This window comes from Centruroides sculpturatus, unplaced genomic scaffold (assembly GCF_000671375.1).
Source record: "Centruroides sculpturatus isolate CEXI.00-Female unplaced genomic scaffold, Cexi_2.0 scaffold549, whole genome shotgun sequence".
In the NCBI taxonomy this organism is placed as follows: Eukaryota; Metazoa; Arthropoda; class Arachnida; order Scorpiones; family Buthidae; genus Centruroides; species Centruroides sculpturatus.
In genome coordinates, this window is record NW_019384752.1 from 419904 (window position 1) to 432708 (window position 12805).

The 12805-nt window shown below is 36.1% G+C and overlaps 2 protein-coding genes across 3 annotated transcripts in view; one reads left to right on the forward strand and one right to left on the reverse strand.

The window, feature by feature from the left end:
* The window catches only part of LOC111628615 (spliceosome RNA helicase Ddx39b), a 45950-nt gene that overhangs the window by 23713 nt on the left and 9432 nt on the right, over window positions 1-12805 (reverse strand). The gene's annotated exons all lie outside the window — the stretch shown is intronic.
* The window catches only part of LOC111628632, an 8391-nt gene continuing 4770 nt past the window's right edge, over window positions 9185-12805 (forward strand). The window contains 2 exon segments of the mRNA XM_023372462.1: window positions 9185-9487; window positions 10128-12801. Coding sequence (XP_023228230.1) covers window positions 9185-9487; window positions 10128-12801 — 2977 coding nt within the window.

Sequence of the window (12805 nt, forward strand, 5' to 3'; positions counted from 1 at the left end):
TGCTTAGTCGAGTATGGCAGGAATTTGAGTATCGGTGTGATATTGTTCGTGTCGCTGGTGGAGAACATATTGAACACCTGTAATCTAAACTAGAGAGTTTCATAAATATGTGTCCCAAGTTCCATGTCTTACAGTTTATTAAATATATCAGTTTAAAATACGTATATTCTTTTTGGTCCACCCTGTATTTGGATTATAATTTAATCATATTTTAAGTCACTACACTTTATGAATCACATTAGAAGAAAGATGTAATTGCTTACAACTTTACTTCTGCAATTTCTTAATTCAAAATAGGTTTTATTGTAAGTTTACTGGAAATTAGAGAGGTACTGAATGTCTGCTAATCATTAATTGTATTAATTGATTCCTCCGCTGATTAATTACAAGTGATGATAATTCGCCAATAATCAGTACATAAATATTTCATTGAGAAATCATCTTTTTATTTCAATATTGTGTACAAAATCTTATAAACAAGCAAAATGATTTAAAATATAATAAAATTACAGAAAATATTTACTAATATATTTAGTTATTTCTAATTGTATGTTTTTTCTAATGCATTATTTTTGTTTTTGAATTTTTAAAAAGATCAATTTTGCAAAAGCAAAAATTTTTAGATTAAAATTGTTAGTTAAAGAAAGTTATATTTTTAAATTTGTTAAATATTAAAAGTTTCAAATAAGATGCTTTATGTCAATATAGTTTATCCTGTTATTAATCCATAACTACAAAAGTAACTTCCAAAAGGAGAACGTAATTTTTATTTAATTATTATTCATTAATAAATCCTGTAATCAATTATATGCACGAAAAGCTAGAACTTCTGTAAATAAGTGATATAAAACCTTTTGACACTTTTTCTAGCTGAGAAGAAAACAAATTTTTGAATCTCTGACATTCCAAATAGCGTCGAACATGAGAAAGGTCTTTAAATATAGCTGAAAATGTTAGTTTGATTAAAGAAAATTGCTAGAAAGTGTTGAAGGTTTTATACTACTTATCCTGTAATCTGTTACAAAATATAAATTTATTAAATTTTTCCTTAATAAATTTCTTGGTTTACATACATCTTTAAACATCTTTAAAAAGAGAATTAGAGAGCTGTCCGTCTTTTAAGCGACGGACTTAGCCCTTGGAAGTAGGAAAGAAGAGAAAGCATGAGGTTTGAAGTGTGAAAAGAAAGGAAGATAGGAAAGTGTGAAAGAAGGCATGAGACCCAGAGAGCGCCCTGCACCGGGCATTTATTAAGTCCTTAAAAATTTTTTACAACAAATCCAGATGCAACTGGCAAGTGATTACAAATTTGATGGTCNACAAAAATTTAATGAAAAAGTAATTTATTTTGTTACACAATTAATTAATGTCAGTAATTTTGAAACTGTGTCATTATTTGTTCCTTTTTTAACACTATGTAGTGCAACCACTCAACCACCTGGCATTTTTCATCTTAATTTTTATTCAGTTCAGTTCATCATGCTGAATCAAGTGCATCTTCTGTTAAAAAACAGAACAATTATCATCATTAAAATGTAAATTAAATGGTATATGGTACCATTTAAATTATAATATTTCCAAAATTTTATCATCTTTGTTAACTTCTAACTCTTGATTCTTGGTTTAGAGTATGGCCTAATGTGAGCTATGAGGTTTAAAAACTGCCTACCAAGTTAGTCTGTAACTACAGTAATGAAAAAAACAAAAAAGTAAGTAACAGGTTATGTTATTTTACTTTCTAAGATAAGTAGAAATAGAGTCTAATATTGGCTTTAACATTTTGAATCAACCAAAAAGTTACTTTATTCAGGTAGATGAAAAGGTTATTGCAAGCAACAAAAGAAAAAAAAATCACCCAACTTAATAACACTGGATTAGGTTATAAAAACTTACCAGTTAACCAGTGTTCCAATAGACACTACAGACAACTTGTATACAATGTATTGTGAATGTGTATTTTGCCCAGCGTCATATTTATTATGTTTCCATTCCCTTTTAACCTCAATTGATACATAACAAAGTAACCAAACTTTAAATGGAAGAAAGCATAAACTTTGACTGGTTCACCTAATGAAGAGATACTGTTAAGTAAATTTTAAAACAAAAACCTAATTTGACATTTACAAAAAAAACCTCAGCACTTAGTTTTATTGACTAGTGTAACCTATCATAAAACATGCTGACTGGTTGGTTGGTTTTGGTTTTTTGGCACAAGCGCCATATAGATTAAGCTGCGCCATGGCAAATGGTAAATAATTTTAAACATCACAAATAACAAATATATGACAAAAATAAATAAATAAATAAACAGCAGCAGCAACAACAAAAACAAATATATACATATTAAGAACAAACTAAAACAAACGAAAAAATGAAAAATAAATAAATAAATAATTAAATTTCTTTACACAAATTAGTGACTTTTTAAAAAAGTCCAATACATTATAAAGATTGGGTCTCTGGCCCAGAATCTCTTTAAAACTTGCATTTCCAAAATGCTGTCTATGCCTGGTCTCAAAAACAGAGCAATCAAGCAGTATGTGTTTTATAGTAAGAGGACAGTTGCAATACTAGCATACTGGCTGCTCGTCGCCCTTCAAAAGGTATTGATGAGCCAACTGAGTATATCCAATTCTCAAACGAGTAATAATAACTTCAAATCTCCTGTCATAAAATTTCTTGTGTGTCCAATTTTCTATCATAGGTTTGATATCATGCAGTTTAACGTGGACTTGTGTGTTCCACACATTTTGCCATCTCTCTACTAGTCGTTTTTTAATGACTAGCTTCAAATCACCTCCTTCAATATGTATTGTATGCCGTGAAGGACTAGCTGACTTTGCAGCTGCGTCAGCTTCTTCATTTTCTTTTATACCTACATGGCCTGGGACCCAACAAAATTTTACAAAGAAATCACTTGCAGTAAGATGGTAAACAGTTTACAGATTTTAATCACTATGGAATGAGAACTAGGTTCACATGAGATCAAAGCCTGAAGTGCACTAACCGAGTCAGTGTAAATCACGCAGTGACGATGACCTTTTCTGATTACATTATTTAATGCTAGGTAAATAGCCTGCAGCTGTGAAGATGGAAGAATTCAATGCTATTTGTTCTGCCACGATTTCATCCTGGCAGACAAAGGCTGAGCCAACATAATCATACAATTTAGAACCGTCAGTGTATATAGGAATTAAATTCCTGTCATTGTGTTGGATTTCTGCAAAGTGCTGTCTGTAGATGTAGTCTGGAGTGGATTCCTTAGGAAACTGCTTTAAGCAAAAGTCAACATTTATCACAGGAGTAGACCAAGGTGATACACAGTCAACCTCAGGCTGCAAAATGTTGCCCATTTCCAGGTCAATCGTACTGTTTACATTCTCCATTCTTATGTTGAATGTAAGGACACAGCTTGAGCAAGCTACAAATAATCTTACCAACTGAGTATCAAATACTGTATGATAAACTGAAGATTTAATCTGAGATTTCTACTTAATATAATAAAACAGAGACAACTGTTCTCTCCTCAGAAATAGTGGAGGCTCATAAGCTTCCATGTACAGGCTTTGCACAGGAGAAGTTCGAAAAGCACCAGTGCACAAATGCAATGCTTGATGGTGGATTGGATCCAGTATCCAAAGAGTAGATTCTCACACAGAGCCATAAACAATGGATCCATAGTTCAGCTTTGAGCAGACAAGGGCTCTATAAATCCTGAGCATAGAACATTTGTCTGCTCCCCAGGATGAGCAGCAGAGTACCTTTAAAAGGTTCAGAGATTTTAAACATCTACTCTTCAAATTGCGCAAGTATGGTAAAAAGGTCAATTTTTGGTCAAATGTAACACCTAAAAATTTAGTCTCCTTGACCATTGGGATTTTAACTCCATTTAGGTAAATTTCTGGATCTAAGTGCAACCCACGCCTTTGGAAAAAATGGATGCACGAGGTCTTCTCCACGTTAAAACTAAAACCATTAATCTTGGACCAATTGTGTATACGATTTAGGGAGGTTTGCAGTTGTCTCTCGATAAAGCTCATGTTGCTAAACTGGCAGATCTGAAAGTCATCCAGATAAAGAGAGTGTTTCACACTAGGTGGGAGACAGTTAGCTATGCTGTTGATTTTAATTAGTAACAGAGTCACACTCAAAATACAGCCTTGAGGAACACCTGTTTGCGTGAAAAGCCTAGATAAAGTGTTGCCCATCCTGACATGGAATCTTAGATTCTGTAAGAAGTTTTTTTATAAAAATTGACAAATTACCCCGTATTCCGAATTCATGCAAATCATGAAGTATCCCATATCGCCAACAGCAATCGTAGGCCTTCTCTATATCAAAAAACACAGATACTAAGTGCTGTCGTCAAACAAACACTTCGCGTACAGATGTTTCAAGGTCTACTAAATTGTCCGTGGTACTTCTGTTCCTACGAAATCCGCTCTGATGTGGTGAAAAAGCAGTTCTTTTCTTCTAGGAGGAACATCAACCATCTGTTTACCATTCTCTCAAAGAGTTTACACAGGCAACTTGTCAGAGAGATTGGTCTGTAATTAGAGGGATTCTTGTGGTCTTTACCTGGCTTGGGGATGGGAATAACGATAGATAGCCTCTAAGAGTCAGGAAAAGTATGTTCTGTCCATATTCTGTTAAACAGATTCAGAAGATTTATAAAAGAATTGTCAGAAAGATTTTTAATCATGCTGTAGTGGATTTTATCTGGTCCTACAACAGTATTCCCTGAGCGAGAGATCACTGTATGTAGTTCTGGTGAATGGCCCATTATATTCCTCATTAGATGAGGAGTGAAAGTTTAAACACTGTTTTTCAATTTGGGCTTTATAAACCTGAAAATTCCTTGAATACATAATATTGCTGGATGAAGACAAAAATGTTTCACCCAACATATCAGCAATACCCTGTATATCGCTGATTATTGTGCCATTATTTTCCAGCATGGACAGAGACTGAGAAGAATATTTCCCATTAATTTTATGGATTTTATCCCAGACTGCTTTTGAGCTGGTGGAAGATGTTATGCTGGAGACACTTCTTCCAAGAATCCCTTTGGCTTTGCCTTCTTATTCTTCTGGCATTTACCTTAGCTTTTTAAAAAGCAATCAAATTGTTAGCAGTGGGGTATCTTCTGAAAATCCCCCATGCTTTCTTTTGTTTTTTAAATGCTGCCTCACAATTCTAATCCCACCATGGTTTCGGATGCTTTGAGTATCTGGTTGATGTTTTTCCCATTGTTTTTTCAGGTACCTGAATGATACTGGAAGCGACAACTTCGACTGCATCATTGATATCAGCAGTATTGACCATTTCCTCAGTGATGTCAGCCAAAGAGGAGAATGCAGGCCAATCTGCCGTTTCAAGTTTCCAGCGTGGTGGATGGGCTGTTTCACAGCTTTCTCTGCCTTGATATTTTAAAAATATTGGGAAGTGGTCACTAGAGAGTGGATTAGATCCAACCTGCCATGTAAATGTTGAAAACAGGTTTGGAGTTGCTAAGGATAGATCAATGGCAGTGAATGTTCTTGTTGTGGCATGGAAGTATGTTGCTTCTCTTGTATTAAATAAATACAGTTGGTGATTACCCATAAATCTTTCAATGGCTCTGCCTCGACAGTTGATGTCAGGTCTGCCCCACATTGGATTGTGACCATTGAAATCACCAAGTAAAAGAAATGGAGTTGGCAGCTGTTCAACCAAGGCATCCAATTCATCCTCATTGACTCTGACGTCTGGTGGCAAGTATATAGAACAAACTGTGACAGTTACTCCAATAGAAATTCTGACTGCCACAGCTTGCAAATCAGTAATTATTTGTACCAGTAAGGATGGGATTTGGTTTGAAACCAGTATAGCCACACCTCCACTGGCACGGTTGTGACTATCATCATCCTTGCAATAGATATCAAATCCTTTTAATAAAATTCTTTCTCCAGGTTTTAGATGAGTTTCCTGGAGTGCCAGATGGGGTATATGGTGTCAAGTGTTTAACATCAGAGAAGTTGTTGCGGAAACCACAACAGTTCCATTGGATTATTTTATAATCCATTATGTGTTTGAGGCAACATTCTTTGCAAGGGTATCCCTCTTTAATTTAACAGGGGGTTTCTCTTTTGGAGGTGACAGTGGTTTTGTAACCTCATTAGTCTCTTCATCAGAAAAGTCAGAACTCACTCATAGACTGAGCCTCTGAGTTCTTAGGTTTAGAGAGAGAGCTGCTTTCAATTTTTGTTTGTTGAGTGGGTTCTTATTAGCCTTTTTAGAACCCACATTTCTTGTTATTACTCCTGTTTTAGGAAGGGGTGTTTTGTTCTTGCTCTTCTTTTCTGCTGTTTGGGTGGATGGTATCAGCAAACATTTTTCATTTGGGGAAACAGAAATATCTGTTTGAACCCCACATGTCTTTGTAGACTTCAATGCAGCTGCAAATGTCTTCTGTTTCATGATGTGCTCGAAGTAACCATGCAACAAGCCTCTGGGTAAGGTTGTTGTTCAGTTTTTACTCGTTGAATCTCTTTCTGTTTGCCATGCAGGGCATTTGAATGAGTATGCAGGATGTGCATCTTTGCAGTTCACACAGCATGGGGTACTTTTACATTCAGTACTCTCATGATCTTCATTTCCACACGGTGCACATGCTTTTTTCCCCTGCATGACGTTTGCGAGTGTCCAAACTGCTGGAATTTAAAGCAATGCAGAGGATTTGGAATATATGGGCAAACTGGGCAATGCAGATATCCTGCTGCAACAGAAGATGGCAATGTTGATTTGTTAAATGTCAATATAAGATGTTTTGTTGGTATCAATTTGCCATCTTGACGAATGGAAATGTGTTGAACAGCAGTGACACCTTGATATGAAAGACCAATCTGAATATCTGATTTGTCTTCAGACATCAGATCGATCTCAGATATCACCCCACATGATGAGTTTAGACTTCTGTGGGGGGTGACAGTGACTTCCATGTCTTCCAGTGATTTTGTTGACAATAGTTTTACTGATTGTTGAGGTGAGGATGTTTCTAACAGCAGGTCCCGACCTCCATTTTTGTATCTTTTTCAGGTGTCCAATGGTTGATTCAAATATTTTTTGAATAAGAAATGGAGAGCATTTTTTGACAGTGGTTTATCTCCAGTCGCATGTACTATCAAGTAGGTTGCAGCGCTGGAAACGTTAGTTATTACTGGAGGTAACTTATCTCTGTTCGGTTGTTTTGAATTTTTGGAATCCATATTTTATACATAACAATTCAGCTCCTAGCGACCCCACCTACCATGGGAGCCCAACAAGGGAATGCCGTCACACCAGGGTTTTCCAGGAGCTATACCCTCACAATGCAGTCAAGAAGAGCACATCTTGTCTGACATGTCTGCCCGGTCTGCCTTGATCAGTTGACTCCAGGCCGAGGTCAAGGATGACTCAATGACCAGCCAATTGACTCAAATGGAGCCTGATTTGAGCCTCCCGTTTATCCAAAGCAGGGGCCAAAGCAGTGTGTTGGGGACGTTATGTTGCCCCTCAACTACCAGGATTACCCTTTCCAGCATACAGGATACCACGCACGACAAACACGTGGGTGGGCGTTCAGATCCCAGGGATGGTAAAAGAAAAAATACTAAACAATCCCTGGGAGGTCCCCTCACCACGGACAGGAACCTACATCGAGGGGCATAAAACATGCACTTATAATCATTACGAGATAATGAGCAAGTGTCATAGTGTTCTAATGTACTTAAATTTCTCTTGCTAGGAAAGGTATGTTCTGAAGAACCCTTTACCAAAATCTTTAGATCAACCTAGTCACTTGCTACAAAATTGAGCTTTCAAGTAATTTGTATGCTTTTGTGTATAGTTAAAAATTGCATTATTAAGACAAGGTATCAGCACATTCTATCTTCAGCCAGAAACTATGACCCTCTAAGAACAAATTTGAGTTATCTTTGTACAGTTATCTAAATCTCATAAATAATGGTGCCACACAAATTTATTTGTTTAATAATATAACATTTACTTTTTTAATTAAGATCTCATAATTGCTGGGAAAGTTATACAACTCATTGCTAGATTTTTTTAGTAGGTTATTTAACAACTCTTAGGCTGTGTACACATTAGGCGTTTTTAAACGCGTGTTTAAAAACGGCTCGTTTAACGCTCGTCGAACACCGAGCGTTAGTTCGGAGTTAGCACTGGCTCAGTTTGGAAATGGACGTGAAAGTAATTGATTGTGTGTGCTCTTCCATTGTCGCTATAAAAGACGATGGCAGACACAAAGAGAATTTTGGGTGCACCCAATATTACGAGATAGACTGACGCATTGAATGTTTGCGATGTTGTATACAAAACTAAGACAAAATGAACCCAAGTTTTGTAATTCTTTTAAAATATCTATAAAATCCTTTGACGATGGTTGGTCTCTTTTAGATTTCATCAATAAATAGATCAGTATCGAAATGATCGTTCTCCATTTCAGACAATATATCTCAAAAGCGCTCAGCTGACACCCGCAAAACGCGCGATCGAATGTACAGTAACATGGCAGCACATATATCTCAAAGCGCCTGCAAAATGCGCGTTTTAACAAAAATCTATAAACGCGCGCTTGGCCAAAAGTGCGCGTTTGAGTGTGTACGCCTACATAGAACTCTTGGTTCTTTAAAACGCCTAGCGTGTACAGGCTCTTAATAGTTGTTAATAACAAATAAAATTTTCATTAAGTCCAATCCTACTCAAGACATGTTCCATGATCCTTTCAACCTTTAACTACCAAAATTTAATAGCACTGATTCCCCTAATATACAATCCTCCCTGCAAAATTTCAGAAATTTTTGACAAAAGTCGTGGAAATTATTAAGCTTCAAATTGACTGAATAAAATTGTGTCCACTCCACATACAGAATAAACCTTGAAACTTTTTTGCATTTCTCAAAGTTTCAAGATCCCCTGCATCCAAAAATGTTCCAGTAGTTTCCCTCTGATATATATAATATAGCCAGGAAAGTAAAATGCATGTTTTGCCTTATCCTAAATGTGATAAATGTTCAGACACAAGCCAAACTATGGATAGTATGTATAATTTCCGTATGTAAAAGGTATTTATGAAAAATATAATAAGTTTTTTAATAAAAAATTAATTAGATTGGCTCCATCCTTAAATAACAGATTATCAAATATGATGATTATAAGTACCAAAAAAGATTTATTAGAGGAAGAAGGTGTTTATCGGATAGAATGCACTTGTAACAACCCTAGTTTTTATGTTGGTGAAACAAAACGAAGATTAAAGATTCAACTGTCGGAACATCTGGCTGCCGTAAGGTTAAAAATTAGTAATTCTCCTGTCTTCCAACATTGTAATAGTAATATTTGTCAGATTAATACTAATAAATTTGTTAAGTTCAGTTGTAACATGTGTCAGGTGTGTGGATGTAAGCAAGTGGTGATGGACAGTCCACAGCTTGGTCACACATGTCAGGTGGGTGAGGTAACAATATCCCCAAGAATGTGGGGGAGATTGTCCTGCCTAGAGAGGGAGAAATGGTGAGAGAGGGAAAATTTGTGCACTTCCCTTTGTGTGTGTGTAGAGTCAGAGTGTGTGTGGAGGCAGTACTGAGAGGAGAGTGATTCTCATCATGGNCCTCTTCTATAATAAAAATAAAAAAAAATAAAAATATTGAGAGGAGTGCTGACCGCAGTACCGACCAGGGAGCTAACCAGAGTGGGTAGCTGTGTGGCTGGTCAAGAACCAGTATTGTGTAATACCAATAATTGTCGGGTACCGGAGTGTTGCTCGATTGTGGAGTGCCAGAGAGTCACTTACTTATTAGAGACATTAAAGTGTAATTGTGTTGTTATTGTTAGACAGGAAGTGTACCGTGTTCTTTTCAAATCTGTATACAATATTTTCTGGTCCGTCGAGGCGGATGGTGGTAACGTTGAGTGCAGAAGCGGATGGTGGTAACGTTGAGTGCAGAAGCGGATAGAGCGGATGGGATAAAGATAGTGTTGAGTGCAGTGAAGTAAATTGGATAGAGACGAACTTTCAGTGGAGTGAAGATCTACTTCAAGTATTGGACGTTGGACTATTGCTTTAGTTAAAGGATCTTTTACTTTAGTTGTTCAGGTACGATATTTCTAGTTTATTAAAAATGGATCTAAAAACATTGTCAATAAAAAAGAGAGTTGTCAAGAGTAGTTTTACTAGACTAAGAGAGAAAATTCTGGGGAATGTTGACGACTCAGATAATGTGCAACTTGATCTTTACCGTTCGAAATTGGGTGCAATTGCTAATGAAGTAAAGGAAGTCTTTGATAAACTGTTTGATATTTGTAAGGAAGACGAAATAGAACAATATATTGAGGAAAGTCAAATAGCACAAGATTCGATTGATGAGTTGATATTAGTGATAGATAGAACAAATCTAAAATTGGAAAATAGTAATAGTATATCCAACGTTGATAAAGCTAGTGGAATGTCAGATTTAAAATTACCTAAATTGACATTGCCCTCATTTAGTGGTAGTTTTGAGGAATGGTTGCCATTTAGTGACCTGTTCCAAGCAGCTATTACAAACAATGGAAAATTGTCAGGTGCTCAAAAACTACAGTATTTAAAGTGTTCATTAAAAGAATAAGCTTTAAAAATTATACAATCCCTATCCATTTGTGATCGAAATTTCGAAATTGCATGGGAACTACTTTCCCAACGGTATTCTCGGAAAAGAGAATTGGTAGCTTCGTTAATTAAGAAGATATTGAGTTTGCCAACATTAAATTATGAAAATGTGGCACAGATTTTAAATATTGTTGACTCAACTACAGAGTGTATTCGATCCTTAGAAGCTCTAAATTTTAATATAGATGAGTTTTCGAGCATATTATTTATGTTCATTATTCAATTTAAATTGGATGCAACAACCAGAGGCTGGTGGGAGCGCTCACTTAAAGGTGATGATATTCCTCCATTAAATGACTTATTAGAATTTTTGAAGGGTCATGTTAGAACTCTACAGCCAACCAAAACACAGATGAATAAAAGATTCATGCCTAAGGTTACATCTCTCTCGTCTCAAATGAAGGGACAATGTGCATGCTGTAAGGGAGACCACGCTTTATACAAATGTACTAAATTTCAGAAGCTTAAGGTACAGGACAGAATAGAGTTAGCAAAAAGGGAAGGTTTGTGCTTTAATTGTTTGTCGAAAAATCACAGGGTGAGAAATTGCACTGTCAATGCTTCTTGTTTAAACTGCAAGAGAAGACACAACTCACTCTTGTGTTATGGAAAGGAAAGAAATTCCATCTCTAAGGTAGACTCCGAGTCAAATCCACAAACTAGCCTTTCATCCATGAATTCAAGTATATGTCCTGAGATGACGAAAGAGACAATTTGTAAGTCAATTTGTGCCTCACATTGTGAAGGAGGGTCAAGAAAGAATGCAAACAACCAAGTTCTATTATGTACTGCTCAAATTAAGGTTTTAAATTCTAACAACGAATGGGTAGAATGTCGATGTTTATTAGACTCAGGAAGTCAGAGATCATTTATTTCTAAAGAGTGTGTGACAAAATTAGGATTAAATGTAAGGGACAGTACAATTTCGGTTTCATGTTTAGGCGCATTCACCACTATGAGCAATGGAGAGGTTGAATTGATATTTACTTCACATTTTAAAAGTGAACTGCGTGCTTCTACTTCTGCCTTTGTAATAGAAAGAGTCACTGAAAACCTTCCATATGTTTCATTACCTTCAGAGATTTGCACTGACTTTAGTGATCTTATTTTGGCCGATCCTTTCTTTTATATTTCAAGGAACATAGATATCCTGTTTGGCGTAAATGTATTTCTGTCGTTAATCAATGGAAATTTAATTAAACGTAGTATGAGCTGTCCATTTGCATTGAGTTCTAAATTGGGTTGGATTATCTCAGGCAAAGTGACCTTTGAATCCCATGAGCCCAACAGAGTTGTGGTGAATCATTCGTGTGTAAAAACGGATGAGTTAGTGAGATCATTTTGGGAACTTGAAAATATTCCCTCATCTCGATTATTAAGTACTGAGGAAAAGTTGTGTGAAATTCAGTTCGAGAAAAGTGTTTGGAGAGATGATCACGGACGATATTATGTTGCATTACCCTTTAAACCCGATAGAAAGGCGTTAGGAGATTCTCGTGTTGCTGCCCTTAGAAGACTTTACAGTTTAGAAAGGAGACTCGCTATGAAGCCAGATATCTATAATCAGTACCGACAATTTATGCAGGAATATTTGTCGTTAGGACATATGGAGTTAATCTCACCTAATTGTAAAGACTTAGAAAATCAACATTATTATATCCCTCATCATTATATAATAAAGGAATCAAGTTTAACGACCAAGTTGAGAGTAGTGTTTGATGGCAGCACAAAATCTTCATCAGGTATTTCCCTTAATGATACCTTAATGATTGGTCCAAAAACCCAGGAAGATTTGATTAATATACTTTTAAGATTTCGTTGTCACAATATTGCAATAACAGCTGATATCAAGCAGATGTATCGACAGGTGAAGGTTAGACCTGAGGATTGTGACTTTCAACGAATAGTTTGGAGAGAGAGTTCAGAAATGCCAATACAAACTTTTCGTCTTAACACAGTCACCTATGGAACAACATCAGCTCCATATTTGGCTACGAGAGCTTTGAAGCAGTTAGCGATTGATGAGAGTGTAGAGTTTCCGAGAGCCTCAAAAATAGTATTGCGAGATTTCTATGTGGATGACATGTTGACTGGCGTAAACAACTCTGAAATGGGTAA